Consider the following 21,409-nt stretch of genomic DNA (forward strand, 5'->3'; position numbering starts at 1 on the left):
CGGAGCGTCCCCTGATGCCGGGCTGGGGCGGTTTGCGGCGGGCCCTCTCCTCGGTCCTCTCCTCCGGTAATGGGGCGGCCTCCGGCGGGAGGCCTCGGAGGCGGGTGTGGGAGACGTCGCTGTCGCCGCTGGAGCGGGTGAGGCGGCTGCTGCCGCCGGAGGAAGGGGCGGAACTGGAGCGCTGCGTGGCGGCCCCTCCAGCTGCCCCTGAGGAGGCGGGAGCGGCCGAGCCTCGGGCGCTTCCCGAGGCGGCGGGAGCGCGGCCCGGTTCTTTCCGCCCCGGGGAGCTGGCACTGGCGGAGATGCGGAGGAAGAACAACAGAACTCTGAAGCTGTTATGTCGTCTGGCAGAGGGGTCGGTGTTGGCCAGCCCTGGCGGCGTCCTGCCTCACCGCGACATCATCGGGCAGCTGCCCGGGCAGATGCTGTGCACGTCGGCCGGGGCGCGGCTGCTGCTGAGGCGGCCTTCGCTTGAGGAGTACGTCCTGCTGATGCCGCGGGGGCCCGCCATCGCCTACCCCAAGGTACCAGTAACTCACTGGGCTGGCTGGTGAATGAGAGGTCACCGGCCGTGTCTCACCCTTAGCGCTCAACACTAGTAATGTGCCGTGTTCTTCTCACCCGCAGGATATCAGCGCTATGTTAATGATGATGGATGTCCACCCAGGAGACACAGTTTTGGAAACTGGCAGCGGGTCCGGCGCTATGAGCTTGTTTTTGTCAAGAGCAGGTGAGAACCTCCTTTTAAAAAAAACAGAAGCAGCACTTACCACACATTGTTTTTCTTTTGACCACATACGTAAGTCAATTATTAGAAGTTTTGTATTGTAGTTCACATGTATATAGTTTGTAGACTTAAAGGAAAACTACATCTATGACAAAGAATGTTCAGGGACTGCAAAGTGTTTAGACTGTTCTTAGGACTGTAGTATAAAGAGTTACCAAAGGTTCTGCAGAAAGCTGAGCTTCAGACATTGTTATTGTTGGCTTGGGCTTAACTGTACTAGACCTATTCGCCAGTCTCTTGCCCTTCTCAGTTTTGATGACCAGCATGAATAATCAGATCTTTAGAAATGCAAACCATGCTTATGTAGCTGTACACTGATATTTTTTCATGTTACAGGTAGACTGGTTTGATCTAGGTCTCAGTGCTCTAAAAGGTAGAGCCTGTGCAATCAGTGAAATGAGTGAGGGTGAAAGCTCAACCTTCACCTTTCATTTGTAGCCATCCTGTTAGTGGACTGTACTTCAGAGTAATTTGACTTATGGGCTCCATATAGAGCAATTTCCTTAAGGAAAACAAAAACAAAAACCCACAGTTGTTTGCTGGAGCTACTTTTACACACATCTGAAAAATAAAAGGACCTCTTGAGTTTATTTTTCAATACTTTAAAAAATATATTTCTGCTATATCTTCTCTGCAATGTTAAAAGACTTTTGAGGGTAAAGATAGGAACCCTGAAGACCTGTGTTCAAAGTTGGCATTTGTGGGCACTTCACCATCAGAGTAACTGGATATCTGGAGGTGCCAGCAGTGGTTACTGAACCTGAGGAGCAGCCTGTATCCTGAGCTTTCATGAAACCCCAGCATTTCTTTTTTAGTGTTTCCCAGTGTTGGTTAAAAAGCAGCATTATATACTATTCAGTCTTTGTAAAATGATTAGAGATGGGCTCTCTTAGTGGTTGCACTGTGCATCATTCAAGAGTTCAAGGCAGAAATCATTTCATCACTCCCAGTTAAAGCCAGCCAGGTATCCAGGGTAGGTGGTGCTTCCTCTTACGATGTGGTGAGGGAGACAAACTGAACAGATCAGCTGCTCTTTTTGTTCAAGTCCATTAAATAGCCTTAAAATTCAAGGGCAGCAAATTAGTTTTCTGAAACTGCTTCATGCAGCAGTGTTGCCCATCTGCTCTCATTTGGCATGTGCTCTGTGATAACAATAGAAGACTTTTTAGAAGCATGAGTTTTCAGTTCAGTTTTCAGCAAGTATGTTACCAGTGCCATTAACCCAGCCTTGTTCTGGGATGCCAGGTGATACTTCTGAGGATATTGTGGAGAACTAGGAATGGTTTCACTTAAGTGAATGCTACAAACTAAAGTACTGACATCCATCGGGAGTTTAATTTGGTGAGGACATGTAAGCAACAGCAAAGGGAATCTGCAGGTTCCCATAGTGAGAGAAACAGAGCATTGTGTCCTTAGTGCTTTGATTTAGCTGCAGTAATCTTTGCCTGGCATACTAATTCAGCTGAAAATGTGTATTTTAATGATGATTAAAATTCTGCCCCAAGATCACTCAACTGCAGGTGGTCTTGTTCTGTATTAGGCCCAGGTTCTGAGGTCAACAACTGTCCTTCTGCTCCCCACACCCCACAGTCTTTTTGCCTCTTACTGCTATTCCTTAGTTCCATCCAATCATCTCTCCTCAGTGAACTAGGTTTTTCTGTATTTCCTTGACAGGATTTTGGTGATAATGTGGTATTATCCTCAAAGTAATCATTGCTGCCATGGGGGCTGGAAGCTCACAGAACAGAAGACAAAAGTCAGAACTTCTGTTTCCAGAGATGCATTTGGGGAGAGGGAAAGTAAATCATTAGGTTTTCCCATCTTCCCATAGGTGCAGATCCTAAATCTGAAGATTGAATACCTGATACTGGCTAAGGCAAGAGTTAGCTTCTGCTAAATACAGAAAATTATTTTCTGCCTTGAGTGTTTAGTCCACTGTGGGTATTTCATACCTCCACACGTGCACTTACAGATTATTCCTCCTTTTTCAATGTGAGGAGGAATGAAAGAAATTTACTGAACCAAATGCCAACAGTGTTAATCACATCTTAACAAAATTTGGTGCTGACCCAGGGAATCATGGATTCAATGTGCTCTTTACTAATGGTGACTAATTTTGCCACCATGTAATACAGTGATAACCAAGCAAGAAAAATAGCTACTACGTAGATAAATGCTGAACTTTAACTTTAGTGGACACGTTACCAAGTTCCATGTAAGTATTTAATTTCCAAAATTCTCATAGGTGTAACAAATTTCATTAATCCCTTCTTTTAATGTTCTCTCATTTTATGTTTTGTTTTCCATTCCTCTACTATTACACAGAAACTACTGATCTGCAACACTTCACAGTTAGTACAGTGTTAAGATTGGGGCGTTTGCCATGACTTTAAGATCTTTGAGAGCTAGAAAATATGATGTGTGCAAACTTGATGTGCTGAAGCTTCACAATAACAAAGGGTTTTGCTTAGCTGTTTAACTAGTTGTCCTTATTTTTACTGCAGTCAGTTTCAAAATGTAGGAAATTTTTGGAATGAGCAGAGGAAGAAGTAAGACTGACCCCAACATGAATGCTTTTATTCTTCTATTAGTTTCAAACTGATGATCTTGACTAGTAAAGACTTGATCTGTCATTCTACAACTGTTTAAGATGATCAGAGGTGACACTGCTGAAGCCCTCCCTTCTGATCTGTGTCTCATCCAGGACGAGATAGATGAGGGAAGGACTGCCAAGAAATCCATCTCTTCTTTTGTTCAGAGAATGGATTTGCAGTGGGATGGCATAGGTGAGGGCAGAAACCTGGTGACTCCAACCAAAAATGGCTTCAGAAGTCACAGAACCTCACCTACTGAGTGGTAAGGGGCTGGCCCTCAGGAACCTGTCTCTGCCAGCATTGAGATAGGGTTGTGTATGTATTTGTATTTTTGTTCCTTATCCCTTCTGTTATTGCCTTTCCCCTGTGCTAGTAAATCTGTTTATATTTTTTTTAATTCCCAACTTCAAGTCTCTAGTCTGTATTCCCTTTTTATCTTCCCTTTGCGGGGTGGTAATAGAAAATAATTTTGTCCTTTGTTTTTTGGTGCAGCCAAACTGCTAAGCCATGACACAGGTAACAAAAAGAATTTATTACAGTTAGAGACAGTAACTGGAAAATAACAGAAACCTGTGTAAATCACAGAGTAGACTTGAAAACTTGTCTAAGGGTCTGACAAGTTCACTAACCTCAGTGAACAGGGTTTCTCACCCTTTTCCAAAACCCTAAGAAGGATCAGGTGGAGTAAGAACTATGCATGGAAAACAGCAAACCTTTGTGAAAAAAATTAAACCCAGCAGCTTCTACCCTTGGTAACAACATCAGCAGTCACTGTCAGCTTTATAGCACCTGCAAGTAGTGACAAGGATGGCAGCTGTCTCAGCTTGTACATTTGGTGGCAGTCACAGGACACGTATAGTTATAGATGCTCACATTGTCTTTTGCTGCAAGAGTTGCTTCAGAACATCTTAAGAAATGTTGGTACTGCTATAACTGAGCTTTACTCCATCTGTAGATTGATGGGTTTCAGTCTGTGAAAGAATAATCTGCATATATTTGTTCTAAATGTGAAGAATAAAATGAACAGTAGCAGTTTCTTATGTAATTATTTCCTAAAGGAAAGCTGAGATTTAAAGGTGCACTTCTCTTACTCATTATGCTAATTTCTCCTAAATTCTTTGTTACTGTGGAGGGAAAAGCCTAGTATCCTTTGTCTGTTTTCAGTTGGGCCCAAAGGACGTGTTCTAAGTTACGAAATCAGAGATGATCATCATAGTTTAGCTAAGAAGAATTACAGGCACTGGCGTGCTGCATGGAAAATAGGACGTATGGAAGAGTGGCCAGATAATGTGGATTTCATTCTTAAAGACATTTCAACAGCTGCTGCAGATATGGAATCTTTAACACTGGACGCAGTAAGTCCAAGACCCCCCCATTTGACATTTATCTTTTCTGCATAAATTAAGAACTCCAGTGCTTATGCTCACATTTCCCATATGTAGTTAAAAAGCTTCAGATCCTCATCAATGAAAGAAACATTGCAATTTTTTTTGTCAGATTACAAGTATTTTCAAGGGTTCACTTACAGGTTCCCAGGTCAAAGCGTGATATGGCTTAAGTACAGAAACACCACAGTTAATCGCTGCTATCTTGTAAGCAAATATAAACCTAGTTTCTTGCATTTTGGAGAAATGAATATTTTTTATCTAAGAAATATGTTTCAAGCATAAAATGTAAAAAAAATACATAATAAGCTTATTGAAAATATATCTAAATACTTCACTATCAGCAACATAGAACACACAATGTAACTGAGGCCTAAGTAGTGTAAGGAATTTCTTGCTCTCCTGTCCTGCTTTGTAAAGGGAGGAATGCTGAAGAAAACAGCTCTTCCGTGTAGAGCAGACAAACTACTCTAGATTAATGCTTTAAACAAACAACAGTTGTGTTAAATGATTTGATCAAAGAAAGAACGTCTATAGCATAAAATATAATTTTTAAAAACTTGTAACAATCTATAGGAAGCATCAGATACTGCATGTCCCATTGTTTTACAGTTTGAATAGTGTTCTAGCAGAGGATGGATAAAAAACAAGTTCCCTAAATCTTGAAACAAACAGCAAGTTAGCCATTGAGACTGTAATATCTTTTTGTGATAAAAATACACTGAACTTTTGGGGGATTTTTTTACATTTGAAAACTTCATATCCAAATGTACGAGTAAATGTAGTCTTCCAAAAGCATTAATGTTATGGAATTTATTTAGGAGGCATTTTAGCATCAACACAGGACTCCTACAGTAGTGAAATGCTACTTGTTGTTTTAATTAAAAAACCATTTGGGAGCAGAAAGGACTGTGTTTTGTCAATGTGTGGACCTCAGCTTTCTCTAAGGTTTTGAAAGGCAGTAATAAAACTGTTTTGTGATTGCATACTGCTCTTGTAGGCATTTATTTTCCATAGATAAGCTGCTTTTTCAAGCACTGCTACAGAAAAATCTAAGAGATTTATATTAATATTTACTGGGAAAAAAAAACATATGTATCTTTCCCTTGCAGGTAGTTCTGGATATGCTTAACCCTCAGTCTGCTCTACCTGTCGTATACCAAAGTCTGAAACAGGGCGGTGTGTGTGCAGTGTATTTAGCAAAGTAAGTGTTTAATTCTGGCCCATATGCATTTATTCAGGCATCACCTAACAAAATCAAACCTCTTTTGAAATATGCAACCAGCATTAAGAAATTAATTAATAAATCTCCCCCACATTTAATATTTTTTAGGGAGTTGCACTCAGTATGAATTACACTTGGCTGAATCCTTTGGCCTTTACTTTGCAAATGTTCTTATATGATAACTTAATGACATCCTCAAAAAAAAAAGTGGCTTTTCCAATTTACTTGGCCAGGTTGCTAGCTCCTTTCCCTTAAATTTGAAGGACTTGGGTATCACCAAAGGTGAAGAATGTAACAAAGGCAGTAGAATTGTGACTAACTGTATGATTTGAAATTTCTAAATACTGCTTTATCCTTTGCATTGCTTCAAAAGCATCACACAGGTTATTCACCTTTTAGACAGAATACGGACCTGCAAGCTCCCTTTTTCGTGTGAAAGGATCATGGAGGTAACACACAGAAATTGGTTGGTACTCCCTGCTAAAATCAAGAATTTCAAATCGAACCAAATGTTGGAAACTGAAGAAAATATTGAAGAAGCACCCCACAAGGAAAATGAAGAAAGGTACAATCAGGATGAAGTAGTTCTTAAGGAAAGTGAATACAATGGTAAGAATATTACTCCTGATGAGATGTCCTGTTTACTGCAATTGGATAATCCAAGGGTACGATGAAAGCGAAGTTTGTAGGAAAATAGTGTTTTTTCTTAGGTCAGCTGAGACTTGTGAAGAATAGGCAAGCTTCCAGATGGCCTAAAACTTGTCAGGTTTGAAAAGGGAGATACTGTTATTTAAGTTTAAATATTAAACTAGATTAAATAGAAAATAACTTGCAATCTGCAAACCAAGAATGACTGCCCTTCTACTATTGTGTTCAATTTTTTATTTTTTAATAAAATTCAGCCTTCTATACTAGTCCTGTAGCTGCTTTAAAGGACCCTGATGGGCTTCATTCCACAGAAGAAATATTACCAGGGTACTGTTTTGTAATCCTGCTGTTCTGGCAAACCCCCAAAAGATGCCTTATACTAGTACAAACTTTCAAAATCCATAGTATAGCAAAGATGTCTGAATGTATTAATAGGTGACAAAAAAATGCCTTTAACAGAAGAAAAAAAAAAAAAGTCAGGGAAAAATAATCCATGCACACTGACAGATCTAGTCTGCATGCATGTTTTAAACTTGTCAGAAATAATAAAAGTTTACTTCCCACAGAATCACTTTCTAACTGTGCTGAAGTCTGCAGCTCAGTGCCTTACGTTGCTAAACCATCTTATTGGCAGGAAGGTCATTCAGGTGAGACACTTGGAAAATTGTGGCTTTTATCTTAAATGTTTAGTGGTTTATTTTCAAAACTGGTTTTTTTTTTGTACTAGCATTTGAGATGTTACTGTGTCATGAAATATGAACTTATAATAATAAATCCATAATTGTATATTGAAATACTGACACAGTAATTTTTGTTTTTTAATTAGCATTCCTTACCAAGCTGAGAAAGTTTGGACCACTTCTTTCTTGAGGTTGCGAAGAAGTTAGCGGCTAATGTGAGCATTGTATCAGAATAAAATAAAATGTTATAAAGTAGATGCTACGTTTGCAAGTTGTGTAACTTAAGTAATGGCTGCTTTGATTTCTCTTGCATGTGAAGTTAGAAACTCCACAGACTATTTAAAGGGAAAGGTTTTAACAGAATCAATAGGTATAATGTTGGGATGCAACAAAAGTTGTTCCAAAAAGCACAATGTTAGTTTCTGTCTCATTGGGTGTATTTCATTCTTCATTACTTGTAAACCAGTCCATGGATTTGTCTTGGCTAAAGGTGCTACCTCGTCTCCTTTGGCTGGACAGGCTCTGACAGTCTACCAGAAATAAGGAGGAAAAAAAAAAATTGGTAAACATCTAATGGGTAAAAGTCTGCCCTTTGTAATGCAAGTGAAGAAGGGCACTCTGACTTCACTGGCTACCAACTGGTAGCTATCAGTTTCTTTAAGAACAGTGTTCTTAAAGCACAACTGCAACAGAAAGTGAAAATGAAATAAGTGCAGCTTTATCAAGGAAATATTCAGTCAAGAAAAAGACATATTGTTGACATGTTTAGTTTTGGTTCACCTCCAGCACCCATGCTGAAAGTTGTCAGGTTGATTGTGAATTTTAATATATATGAAACATTCTCCAGTGGTCAAAAATAAACACAATTTTTTTCTGACCTCGGTCACATATGAAAAGCAAGATGTCTCAAGTAAAAATAGATTTAAAATTAAATCTTTCAGATTCTCAAGTCTTCATATAAGCATGTGTGATGTATAATACATTAAGTACATTAAGTGACATGCTGCAGACACCTGCCCTGTTCTGTATCTCAAGGAAATTGGAAATGCCAAATTTTTCCAAATTGAGGGACCCTTGAAAATCAGTTATACTGAAGCTGTCAAAAGCACATTCCTACTGTAGTAGTAAAAATCTGAATATGAGTGAGAACATATGCAAATAAAAACAGAGCTATAACTAGCAAACCTGGTATTATATGTGTATACTAAGAACTCTGTGGTAGCTAAGCACATGGAAGTAGCTCTGCAGAGCAGAGAGGCCTTATACTGCTCCCCCAGGAAGTTCACATCTCAGTGTGTTTCCACTCTTAGTAAATGAAACAAGTGTTTGCTCCATAGCTATTGCATGTAATGAAGGCTTCTGATATGGAGGCTCAAGGTGCCATTTTGAGTAGGTTAACATGCCAAGATTCAATTATATAGAATTTTCACTATAAACTCTTGTATTGTTTTCTATTTGAACCCCAAGGAAATCTTGTATGAACTCTGTGAACAGTTGAGAACTTGAAGGAAAATATGAATTGTGATTTAACATCTCCCCAAACTGATGACAACTGAGCAGACTGCACTTGCTAAAAGCAGTGCTCCCAAGAAGTGCCCTTCAACTCATGTGACACACACACTTAACTCACGACAACACACCAGTATTTTTACTGTTTCTTATAGCCAATCCTGGGTGTTTAAGCCAGGATTCTTGATTTAATTTATAATGCAAAATAATAATAAATTCTTACACAGACTGGGATGCAATTCAAAATCTACCATAATAGATAAAGGTAATTTGAGCAGACTTGCAACATAAAGCAGTTAGTACTTCTAGAAAGTCATGAGACCATCTGAAAATGAAACTATTGCCATAAACACATCTGCCAAGGTAACTGTATTTGTAATAAGGATCTATGCTCACACAGAGAGATTGTGTCTTGTCACACCAAGGACACAGTAGTCCCTACAGTAGTCTGAAGGGCAAATAATGGCCTCATTTAATTAAACTAAATGAAAATTATTTGCAGTATTACACTATACCTTGGACACGATAGAAAGGAGAGTCAATGAGCATTTCTTCAGTTGGAAAGGTGTCCTTCAAATTCTGGCCTGACTGTAATTCCATCTCCAGAGTGCTAGTAGATGAGGAGGAAGATGATGATAATCCTAGCTGTACAAATCTTCCCTTCTTGCCACAAAGCAGGCAGGCTGTCGGAGTAGCACGAGGTCCTTGGGGCAGCTGTACTTCATGACTGTAGTTTCTCACAGCTCCACTATGGTGAACTGAACGTTCTCGCTGCCATACGTAATGTGTTGGAGCAATAGCCATCACCTGTCGAAAGAGCTGTTAGTCTGAAACCATAAAAATAACAGGGGAACGCAGAGCTGAAAAAAGGATTATCTAATTTATGTATGGCAGATGATCAATACTGCGTAGCTGCAGTGGGTATCACTTTATCTCCTGTCTCATTAGAAAGTTTGCTACCTTAGGCAGAAGTTGTGAATCAGATGAGGAAACAAAATTTACAGCCTCATATATTCATGTGAATCATCAGAAATGCCAGATTGTGCTGTGGATACTGAACTGGAAATGGTGTCTTTTAGTAACTAGCAAACCAGACAGATCTTCTGGTTCGCACAATCACTGAACTGATGACCAAGGGAAGCTGGGAGGGTATGCTGAGAAAAGCATTCAGCACTTCCCTTTTGTCCTTTTACTTTTCCTGTAAACACACAGTCCCGTCCGTGGGTGAGATTCTAGAATAAATGAAATTATTTTTTGACAGCTGTAGTGAACATTATTTTCTTAGAACAAGACAGTGCTTTTCCAGACAGATCCATTCCACCTGAAAAGCAAGGAATGAGTTTTTTCCTTCCTAATATATTTGAAAAATGTAGGTTTTAATACTGCGTTAATAGTAGAGTAGTGTGTCCTTCTGAGGTTTGCTTTAAAAGCAGTGAAAAATCTTTATCTTAAAGTCTACTGAAGTTATATCTTTTAATTTTGAAGGGGTTAAAATTTTACCTGAGGTGCTACCATTTTTATTTGAGGGTTTTACTTGAATGTTTGCTTAAATATTGTAAAACAAAAAGTTGTTTCTGAAGTGAATCAAGTAAGGTTGGACCAGATGATCCTTGAGGTCCCTTCCAACCTGACATTGTATGACTATGAAACAAGAAATGGTAAACTTTAAATAAAACAGTAAATATGCAGTTTTCCATTAAAAGCACAGTTTCAAATAATATATTTTAAACATAGAAAAAAAATTAGGGTGGATAAATGGACTGTTACATTTAAACTGTATCTTTTCTTTCCTGTTGTTTGTCAAAATGCATCTGGGAAGAAATTACTTGTATAGAGCTAGACTGTTAACTGGTATAAATTGTTGTCATTTCAGCATCTACAGTAGCAAAACCCTCCCTACCTCTTCACAGCAGCGTCTGCTTACAATAGCCCTGTAGTCAATTCTACTCCACAGTTGATCTCTTAAAGTTAAGAAATCAGGGAAGCGCTTTCTCCAGGTTTTTCCCAAAGCCCATGGGAAAATGTCATACTTTGATTCTTCATAATCTTCTTCAACTGTATTTGCCAGATACCTTGAAATACACATGCTTGTGCCTGTAAACGTTCAATCTTAAATCACTGTATTAGTATGATTTCTAACATTAAAACACATAAATAGTTCTCCTTCCCTGTATGGTGAGAAAAACAGTAACAAAAACCAGGCTTCTCTCTGGAGTGCAGTATTTTCTTAATTAGAAAGTTCCATGTGTATCCCTTAGTTAAATACAAATTTAACTTGAGCTGTTATAAAAATTCCTTTACGCTAGAGTCTCCTAAATGAGAGGATGTGCAAGAACTGACACATCCAGACAGCTTTCTCTAGACTGGCAAGATATCCTTGCACTAAAACAAACAGTTTCTGACTGATTTCTAAATAAAGCTTAAAACTATCTTCTGAAATCTAAGCTTTACATTTTCTATTTCATGGACTATAACTATGCTTAGAAAATAACGTCACTCACATTATATTAGCAGCAGACAACTAAATACAGGTCTACTTTCATGTATTTATGAAAAAAATTATTTTCTTTGTAACCATATTTCTCTTCACTATGTGCTGCTTTTGGTTCTAGGCTGTCTTCTCAGACAACAAGAAAATAATTATTTCCTCTGGATCCACCTGGTACTAAATTCCTGTAAACCATACCTGAAAAAAATGTTTACTTTTAAGTCTTCTTCCCAGTTTTCTCACTTTCTACCCAATTGCCTAAATATTCCCTCTAATCCCTGTCTCACCAGACCCTTCATGCCTTTCTAATCCTCTTGCTGTTCTGGCCTGCCTTTTCTCCCTTTAGTGTCTATTCAGATGGCTTCCTCCTCCATGCACTACAGACACCACCCAGAACACCATTCACAAGAGAAGCAGCAGCCATCTTTCCCCCCACACTAGTGTGTAAATCAGAGCACTAATACCTGAGCACCATGACACTATGAAAGAAAATCCTGGATCCTGCTTTAAGTATAGCCAAGCATTAATAGATTGCATAGGCTCGGTAAAGGCAGATTAATGACTGCACCTCTTTGAAAGTGTAGAAGTTTTAGAACTGCTCAAAAAATTACCAGAAATTCTTTAGTAACAGCTGACTTAAATCATGGTTACAGAGACTTCAATACAAAGTTACCCCCAGGGTGTGATTCATGGTGAAGTATTTTGGTTCAAATGACTTAAAGGCTGGCAAAGGTCTAAAACAGTGTTTTATGACAGGAAGAGTGAGCCATGTGTATGTTGCCATGTTTTGTCCTGCATTTCTTGTTAGGCATAAAAAATCTAACAGATTAGGCTGGTAGGCAGAATGCCATGCTATATATCATTGCCTTAATATAAACATCCCCTCACTGCAACTCAAGCTTGAGCCAGAATGTTGAGTTTGTACTTCTTATATATAGAATGTAGTTTATGTTTCTATACTAGTAAACCAGATAATTTTAAAGTACTTACAGAGCAACAAAGAAATTGGATCTGGTATATTCATTTATTGTGAAGTTAGCCCTCTTGAAATAAACGAAAGTCATTGCCAAGAGATACTGTTTTAAAATGTAAAATGAAGTATCATTATTTCAGTATGTAACTTCCTAAGATGCTTCACACATTTATCTTCCAGCAAAGTACTTTGAAATATACTTGCCTTATCTGCAATTTTACAACAAGAGTCCATCCAAAGAAAGTCTTGTATTAGATCATCATCTGCAACAAAAGAAAGCTGTAGCATTTCAAACACCAAAATTGGTTTTTGGTAGAAAGTATTTGTAAATAAATAGCACAGTGGTCCTACTTGGTTAAACCAAATAAAGAGAAGAAGCTAAGCCCACCAGTAGAGAACAGAAACTGATGGGAGAAAGATGAGGTGTGAAAAAAATTAAGCGCCAAAAGAAGACAAAACTACCAGAAGGGCGAGGTGGAAAATCCAGTGACTGCATTACATTCATTCTCAGTGAATGTGAAAGGAAGGTGAAAAATTGCCAGTATTTTTTTCTATTTATGTGACTTCTTCCTGCAGTAAGTTCATCTACAGATATTTCTGTGGTACTATAGAATGTTGAGATCTCTGCGTCTTGATTACCTGACAGCCTTTTTAAGTCAATACTTGCTTTATTATTTGTGGTCAGTGTATCACAGTCTGGGAGAATGCGATATATAATGTTTACCACAGACTCTGATTCCCTGGATATGCAAGATTCATATAGCAACCAAATGTAAACTTCCACTATTACTTAATGTTTTCACTAAATTAAATACAAAACTTGATATGAAAGAGACAGCAGTGCAAAAGAGATGCTGTAACTCAGATTTTCTTCCCATTCCACTTCTCCCCCTGAATGTTTGTTCCCATGATAAGAAACATGTTTATGAAACTGGCAGTCCAGCCTTTTTTAAACCTTATGTAGTAGAAGATGTAAATTGTTTTAAATGTGTTTGTTACAATAAAAGAGAAAATAGAAAGGAAAGGGAAGTGATCATAAAAGCAAGTATCATACCACCTTTGTTTCATTTGCAATTTAAAGAGGTACTTTTAATAAGTTTGGTAGCCCTTCAGGGATCTTAAGCATTAAATAAATACACAACTAAAATATAGCAACTGTAAAATAATGCCCCAAATTACTGAGTTGAGAAAATGTAGCTTAATGGTTTTCTACTGTCAAACACTGATAACTGTCATTATTAACCTACCAAATAATTTAAAGAAAGCTGTCATTTCCTGACGCTGAATAACTAGACATGGTCCCTTTGGACATTTATACTTCTGAGTAGGAACCTTTTTTTCACCAACTTCTTCATTGCCTTTAGAAGTAGACCGCTTTACTCTGTTAAGGTTTTTTTGCTGATGTGATCGAGACGCACTCAATTTTAAACGAAGAGAGATGGTGGGAGATGTCTGACACACCAGATTGTGTCTCATTTTGGTAAGTAAAGATACCTGTTAAAAAAAAAGAAAAAAAGAAAAAAAAAAAAAAAAAAGAAAACTAATTAGCTACAAAAAATACTCAGAAACTTTGAAGTTTCTCAAAGTAGAGGTTATTTTATTTAATAGACTCCTTTGTTCAATTGAAGTATTTCAGTAGAGCTTGTCTGTCAGGTGATACAAAAATTTTATCAGTACTACCAAGTCTTGTGCACTAAGCTAATAGATTAATTTAGTTCTGGTTCGATTGCACTGCCTTTTGCAGTGGATGTGGCCTTCGATCATTCTTTTGCCATTCAAAATTCTGAAAAAAGGAAAAAAATCTTTTCCATAAAAAGTTGCTTATCAAGTTTGATAAAGAGGTTGGCAGATCCTTACAGCCCTACACATGTAATTCTACCAGAGAATCTCCAGTCCTCCCCTCCAATTTGTGATTGTGTATGCTTAGAAGAACATCAATAGGATTAATGCAGCACATCCACAATTCGGCTATATAAAAATAATCGAATTTCTTTAGCTCTTAGCTTTTATATATTTTCTTATAAATAAAACTTATTCCTCGAGTAGGACGTAGGATCCCGCGGCGAGCCGGAGCAGCCCCTCAGACGCCCCGCTCCCCTCACACCGCTCCCCTCACAGCGACGCGCCCCTCACAGCCAATCCCAGCGAGGCCAAGAGGCCGCCTCAGCCAATCGCGTTGTGGGATCCTCCCCGCCTCCTGCCGCATGAGGGCGCGGGGCTGTGCCCGGTAGCCAATCAGAGGACGGCCCCAGAGGGCGGGCTCATGGCTCTCTCGTCTCTCTGCAGTGAGGGGGGAGAGATGGCGTTGCGCTGCCTTCCCGCCTCTATAAAGCGCGGAGGTCTTGCCGTAGCTTCGTGTCATGACGAGACCTTGGCCGGGTGTTCGTTCAGTGCCCACAAGAGGAGTGGGCCACGTCGTCTGGGGGCCCGGCTTTGCCTTGCAAGGCGAGAAGGGACCCAGCCCTGGTGTGGACGGTGGCTCCGGGCTCTATCCTAGTGCCACACTGCCCCGGCATCCTGAGGGAATCCTGGGTGTGGATGGGTGCAGAGCTGGTGCAGCCAGCGTGAGGTGCCTGTGGCCCAGCATCCCACCTTGGCCACGCTGCCTTCGTGTCCCTGCTGCTGCCTCTGCCACCCGCTGTTCTCCAGCTGAGCTCGACTTGGATCTATCAGCTGTCCAACAAACAGCATTAAAAAAGCTTCCTTAGCATATCTATCCAGTTTGGTAAACCTCTTCATATCAGGTAGAGGTAGTGAGGCAGCAGACACATAACTTCAAAGATTATTAAAAATATAAGTGCAGGATATCTGGCTCTTACTTTTCCTCACGAGCAGATAATGCATGTAGTATTATGCAATTAGATTAAGGCAGTTTATTGAAAGTTACTAACAAGAATTAAATACTCCCTTCACTAGTAAGGCTTTGTGTGAAATCTTACCATTGTCTTTTGTTGTAAGAGCTAAAGATCCTAGAAAGACAGCAAGAAATACATCAAACTTGTTTCCCCCTATACAGGCCAATTAAAGTGTAACTGAGTTCATTTGTTACAGTCATGAGAAAAGAAGCCTTTCTGTTCCTTTCTCGTCTTTTATTAGTAAGTTGATAGATGTCTTTATTTAGGTGCTCTGAGCTAGTGAGTGTATTCAAGGCAAGATAATAGCTAAGTTTTTGATCATGTACTCCAGAGAGAGAGAAAAAAGTGGGAAACGTACAAACTGACAATATCTCTGTATAGAATAGGCTGAAATCAGGAAACTTGGCAGAAGGCCAGAGATAATACAAAAAACATCAGTTTGGCAAAAGTCATTTCTTTGATGTGCTCACTTCATGTACATGTATTCAGGTTGGATTACCCTGCACCGAATCATTCTTTCTTTTTGTATAACTTTTCATCTAAGGAACTCAAAGCACTCTTCAGTTAATTACCATTCATTTGCTAACTGCGGAAAACAAAGGATAAGTTACAGAAATTTCCACAAAGCCATCTAAACCATTCAGACTAGGCAACAAGTTGCTGTCATCTTTTTATCCTACTGCATAACATAAAACTGCAATGATTACTGTGAAGTGCATGCTTTCTTATTCTTTACAACTTCACACTTGTATTCTCTGGCTTACCAATTAAAAAAAACAACCAACCAACCAACCAAAAAACCCCCCAAACCTAACAAGATAGATCTTTATACCCACAGAGCTTTCCAATGTTAGTATTTTTTTTCCCTGCAGCTTTCCCATTTCTGAAATATTTTTTGAGCAGGTGGTTCTGCAACAACATATTAAAAGACTTTTTTTTTTTCCACTCTTCAAATACCTGTTACAATCAGATTCAACAGTTTTTGTGACTCTTTAAGCCCTCCTGTAATGGGCCTTTCCTCCCAGGGCTCTGTTCTGATACACAACAGCTGGAGAACCTTGGCCCAGGCTCTGAAGAAACTGGACCTGTGAGAAGCAGCTGTGCAAGAGACTTTACCTTTACAACTTCACCTTTTTCTTCCAAGACTCTACAACTTCAGGTAGGATTGCTGAAATGGAGCTGACTCAAGGGATTCCATTTGAAAGCATGGAAAAACATAAATGAAGAAAGGTTGATGTTAAACACAGTGACAATAAGGACAGAATTTTACTTGACTCTCAGTATTCTGCAGGATATAGTGGACTTAACTGGTTCTTAACCTTATTAGCAACAGTTTTTAGAAGACTGTTGAACAGTTCTTCCAAGAATATCTGGAAGAATGTAGCTTTCTGATTTCCAAGTAGGTTTCTGGACATCAGGGGGCACTGCTTCACCAGCAGCAATTTAAACTGAGCCAAGGCAGCTTTTGTCTAGTATAATACACTGGATTTCATGTTGTACTGCATTCCTAAACCTTCCTAGAGGTGGATGTTAAGTCATTTTATCTACTCTTCATCTTTATATGTTGCTACAGCTTGAACTGATTTATATATATACATATATATATATAATGATCAAGACCTGGGTCTGAAAGACTTATAAAATCTTATTTTAGGAAAAAAAAGTTTCAATAAATGCACTGGAACTCAAAAATATGAGAGATGTAGTTACATAGCTACCCAGAAGATAGTCCAAAAAGGCAGCTGCAGAGCAGTTTGTTTCTTTTAAACAAAGAAAATAGCTTAAATGTTTTTACTGATGGACTTGTTGACAGATTAAGAAGCATCACTGAAGAAAAACACAGGGCTAGAATGTTAATAAATTATATTTAGGATATACATACTTTTTTAAAAAAATCTTTTAATAATTCTGAGGTAGGAAAACAAATTACTTTGGCCTCTGATCATCTCTCCAGTGAACTTTTTGTCATGTAGAAAGAGAGAGAACACCTGGTATGTCTTTTCAAAGTCATGTAGAACCATTGGTCCTTTTAAATACAAATCATTGTTCATAATAAAATAGGTATTTTTCAGTCACAGACTTTTCCTAATCATTGCAGAGTGTGAAATAGAAGGGAAAAAAAAAGTCTCTCCTGTAGAGATGAAGCCTGACCTTGTTGGGGCAAACTGAGTCTCAGTCAAGTATATTCTAGATGAAATGCAAACAGGCTGAAAGCTTGATTTTTAAAAGCCATAACCAAACTGAAGCATTTATCTAAAAAGCAAACTCTGGACATGCTGTTAAGTCTTTCAGAATAAAAGGTGTAGCAAGTCAGACAAGTTTTAGTATATTAAAAGGAACGGATAAACCACCTTCAGCCACATCTATCACCAGAAACCTGTTTTTTATGTGGGAAGAGAGTAAGAATTTGCATGTGTGAAACAAATCATTACAGCATCATAGTGCCTGGGCTAGGACTAAGTATGACAAACTGAATATGGCTTACCTGTTTGCTACTTCAGGTAGCAAAGTGAGGACAGTGGAAAGGTGCCTGAAGCCAAATCCTTGCTTTAGACAAATGTTACAATATGATTAGAACTACAAATGGCCCAGTGCCACTTATGTGTATGTCACTGATGGGTGGGTGAACAGACAGGAAAATTGATTTCAGCTTTTTCAGAGTTTTCTAATACTTAAGTCAACGAATTCTCAAGTACTGAGAAATAAAGAACAGAAGTGTACTGACTAGACTAATACAGGAAAGTGGTAAAAAAATGTGAAGGTTGCCAGCAAACACAGAACGTGTTTAAACATGCTGCTTCTGCATACTTCAAAACAGGCCAGTGCTCTGCAGCAGCAAATCTACATAAAGTACTGGGAGCATGGATTGATATACCCTGCATTAACTTAACTAACACAAAACAGACAGTGGAAGCCTTTGAGATTTGTTTTTAAGAACCGGCCCTTTGCTGGTTTTAAATAAAACAAAGTAGTTTCATCTGAAGAGTTAAAATTACTTTGTCAAAATAGATAGATCAGGGGATAGAGTACATTAGGTCTTCACCATCCTCAGACAAAATGGCAAGTGATCAATGATCTATCAACTCTCAGTGTTAAAGGGAAAGGAAATTAACTGTACAGTACTCTGTAAGTGGTTTTGGTTTTGCCTTTTTTTCAAACTTCTGACATCATCCACCATATTCTAACTTTTAAAAGGCACCGAAGGTTGTGTGTTGCATCGGTGACTATTTAATAACCATGGTTGTTTGCTACCCAGTTGTGCCCATGCTGTTTCTTCATGCTGTGTTGTGCAAAGAGCACTAATAGACGGAACTCCTCTATACCACCATAAGCCTAGAGCCATTTGTTCCAGCTGCCAGGAGCACCAGACTTCCTGAGACACAGGTGCAGGAGCAAGGAGCAGCTGTGTGTCAGCCATGCCCAGGGTGTTGCCACTGTACTGCACCTGCACCAAGGGGCTGAGCAGCCAACATTCACCTTTGAAAAACACAAACTCTTCACCTTGTGTTTTTCTCCTTTTTTTCTTTTTTTTGTCTCAGAAACAGCCAGGAAACCCTAAACATAAAAGATCTTTGTGATGAAAATGTAGCTAAGCCAATAAAACTTCAATAATTTTACTTAAAAACAAAACAACAACCAAAAAAACCACATTTAAAAATATTCATCTGGTGAATAACACACATGCATAGTCTCAATGAGGTAATGTGTATGTACGCATTAGTACACAAAACCACAAAAGATCTATGCAAAATACTATGCAGGAAATAGATCTACTATTTTATCTAGGGAGATGAAAAGTTTAAAAACTTTGGTGCTTTAAAAAATGTCCTAATTCTTTTCCTGAAGGCAACTTCAGCATTTCTTAAATAATACCTACCTGAGTGAATGAAGAACAGGTGGCCACTTCTGAACTCTTAGCCAGCTGGCTTATTCTGTAACTGGGCAAAACAAGTGCATTGCACCAAATCCTGCTCATCCAATTTTCGAATTCCAAAACTAAGATAATTTAGATTTACCTCTCAATTAACTGGTCACATAATTCAGATCACAAAGTCTTTCAAACTCAGGGTGTCTATTTATTCTCTGATTTTACACTGCTGAACACAACTGAATCTTTGTCCAGGACCACAACCCCTACAATACGAAACAATAGTAGTAATTAAGACAGAACAATTTCTCCATTGTTAAAAGCCTTATTTTTGGCATGGCATTCGGAAGACTCACTCCATGAAAGGATTAATCAAGACTAATGTAGCTATAGTATCTGAAGTAAGGGAAAAATATTTTCATATGCAAGTAGTTTGGCTCCAGTCCCCTCATACTGCTCGGAAAAAAACAGTATCAGTTTCAATAGTGGGAAGGTAGAACATCAAGGACAGCCCTTTGGAAACTAAAACAAGTTAAAATGTGAACTGTAAAGAGTCTGGAGTTTTTTTGTTTTGTTTCTTTTTTCACTCCCATATCAATGGTCCGGGCTCCACAGAGTTAAATTAGTGTTGCCACAGTTTGTTAAACATTGAATGCCCCTCCCTAGTAGCAATGGGCTCTATAATTACACCACAGCAGGTCAAAAAGTGTTCTTGTTTCTCTGACTTCAGCGATCACAAGCTGTAAAAGTTCTATCAAGCAGAGGCTCAAGCAATAAAATGACTAGTACAAGGGCTGTAAATTAAAGTGCAAAGTGAACTTTGGTAACAGCTATTGCTAACTGAAAAAACAAGGGAAACTCATGAACTAGGAAAGGAGTTAAAACACAAAACCAGTTTATTTCAGTGAGGAAAATAATAGCATTCTGTGAGGTCTGGAACATGGAGCTCTCTTAACCTCACTCTCTGCTGTCCACTGGGTTACACTAAATTGTGTTTATGGGATGAGATTTTTCCTGCTCAGCTCAGGGGTGTATTTATCCATCTTTGCTTGGGTTATTGCAACATACACAAGTTAGAGTGAGGCAAGAGTGGGCAGGGATTTAGAGCATGCTAGCTGCTCCACGAACACTGCCTGTGTGCATGCTGTGGTCCTGTTTTCATTGAGGAATAAATGTTTTCTACTTTTTGCTGAGCACAACTGTGTCCATAGGTTGTTAGTGTGGCTTAGGTGACACACTAAATCCACACCCTAGTGAGCTTCATAGTGACCCATACATACAGACAAGTCTGGCATAAGCAAATTTAATGGCAGACACCTTCAGGTTGTGAGGAAAGTACTTTATGTGCCTTCAGATAACACCATACTAAGAGATTGGAAAATTATCTCTCTATAACCATCTGCTCTGGTTCTGCCTACAGCACAGAGATGTTGTCATGCAATAAAACATCCTAAGCGCTATTTAAAACTCTCCCAAATGCTTTTTAAGAAGTGTTTTGACAAAGTTCCATCTGTATATTCTTTCACAGAGAATGGCTAAAAAGAAAAAAAAAATCTAATATGCCAGAATTGAAACAATCTTACTGTAAATGGAGCATCTCTTCTACAAGTTCCAATCTCATGTTTTCATCTCGGCCCTTTCCAAACACTACCAAACCAATGAGTGTTGGGAGGGACTGGGCACAGTATGAAATTAATACACTTGCCTCCCTGCTACAAGGTAGTCTGGGTGAAGGTTTATTAATCTTTTTATATCTAATGCTGCCATGGAGATATGTTCTCAAGTAAAGACAAGGATGAAAAGCCTGTTACTGACCCCACCCACTGGAGTTAAGGCAGAGAGGTGAGAGGATGCCACAACGAATCAGACAGGCTGGTTTCTATAATCCTCAACGACGCAAATAGAACATTCATGGGTTGCATGAGCCTTTCTCTCCTGTGGCTACAGCCTGTCTAGTTTTATGAACCTCTGAACCAACAGCCCTCTACCTCTTAGTAGATATTCTTACTTTCAAAGTTCTCCAGCCCAATAGAGAACCAAGCTGTGGGCTTCTGAAGCTGAGGGCACCTTTATGAGTGTCACCACTGCCTGTGAAGGGATTTCCATATCCAGTGTAAATGACAAATTCAGCAAAATACGTGGGTACATTTATAAGCAGTGTTCATATTCAAAGAAAAAAAAAATCATAATCTAGAAACAGGCCAAAAATAATCAAAAGGTGTGAAGTAGTTGTATAGTGTTCAGAAATAGACACTCAGCCTAGCAGAAAGACATGACTGCTTTTTTATTTTTCTTATCGGCTCAATATTTGACCTGCTCCATATGGCCAAAACATGTAAGTTATCTGCTCCTCTAAATGTTCTCATTATTCAAATCAATATAACAATACTTCCCTGT

The 21,409-nt window shown here is 38.9% G+C and overlaps 2 protein-coding genes across 4 annotated transcripts; one reads left to right on the top strand and one right to left on the bottom strand.

Annotated features, from left to right (window-relative positions):
* Nucleotides 1-3: 3 nt before the first annotated feature.
* On the top strand, nucleotides 4-10,720 carry TRMT61B (tRNA methyltransferase 61B). Of its 3 annotated transcripts, none has more exons than XM_030448233.1 (8): nucleotides 4-524; nucleotides 628-730; nucleotides 4,546-4,736; nucleotides 5,879-5,970; nucleotides 6,365-6,600; nucleotides 7,206-7,286; nucleotides 7,466-7,534; nucleotides 10,702-10,720. In XM_030448233.1, exons 1-7 carry the CDS (start codon nucleotides 15-17, stop codon nucleotides 7,507-7,509), a joined length of 1,257 nt encoding a protein of 418 aa, XP_030304093.1. In that variant the 5' UTR covers nucleotides 4-14; the 3' UTR covers nucleotides 7,510-7,534; nucleotides 10,702-10,720. The 3 variants fall into 3 exon arrangements, with proteins under 3 accessions (XP_030304093.1, XP_030304094.1, XP_008502751.2); XM_030448234.1 differs by lacking the exon at nucleotides 10,702-10,720 and having other exon boundaries at nucleotides 4-212; nucleotides 249-524; nucleotides 7,466-7,576; XM_008504529.2 differs by lacking the exon at nucleotides 10,702-10,720 and having other exon boundaries at nucleotides 7,466-7,576.
* Nucleotides 7,662-13,765, bottom strand: SPDYA (speedy/RINGO cell cycle regulator family member A). The gene is made up of 6 exons (XM_008504521.2): nucleotides 13,537-13,765; nucleotides 12,494-12,552; nucleotides 12,307-12,392; nucleotides 10,729-10,900; nucleotides 9,344-9,635; nucleotides 7,662-7,849 (listed from the first exon to the last, which is right to left on the bottom strand). Exons 1-6 carry the CDS (start codon nucleotides 13,763-13,765, stop codon nucleotides 7,761-7,763), a joined length of 927 nt encoding a protein of 308 aa, XP_008502743.2. The 3' UTR covers nucleotides 7,662-7,760.
* Nucleotides 13,766-21,409: the final 7,644 nt, after the last annotated feature.

The sequence above is a fragment of the Calypte anna genome, chromosome 3 (assembly GCF_003957555.1).
Source record: "Calypte anna isolate BGI_N300 chromosome 3, bCalAnn1_v1.p, whole genome shotgun sequence".
In the NCBI taxonomy this organism is placed as follows: domain Eukaryota; kingdom Metazoa; phylum Chordata; class Aves; order Apodiformes; family Trochilidae; genus Calypte; species Calypte anna.

Coding starts and splice junctions, on each gene's coding strand:
- TRMT61B (XM_030448233.1), top strand. CDS start 15: ATGCCGGGCTGGGGCGGTTTGCGGCGGGCCCTCTCCTCGGTCCTCTCC. Junction 525..627: donor CCGCCATCGCCTACCCCAAG/GTACCAGTAACT, acceptor TCTCACCCGCAG/GATATCAGCGCTATGTTAAT. Junction 7,287..7,465: donor TTGGCAGGAAGGTCATTCAG/GTGAGACACTTG, acceptor TTTTTTAATTAG/CATTCCTTACCAAGCTGAGA.
- SPDYA (XM_008504521.2), bottom strand. CDS start 13,765: ATGAGACACAATCTGGTGTGTCAGACATCTCCCACCATCTCTCTTCGT. Junction 12,553..13,536: donor AGCTTTCTTTAAATTATTTG/GTAGGTTAATAA, acceptor CTTTTGTTGCAG/ATGATGATCTAATACAAGAC. Junction 12,393..12,493: donor GTTGTAAAATTGCAGATAAG/GCAAGTATATTT, acceptor ATTTTAAAACAG/TATCTCTTGGCAATGACTTT.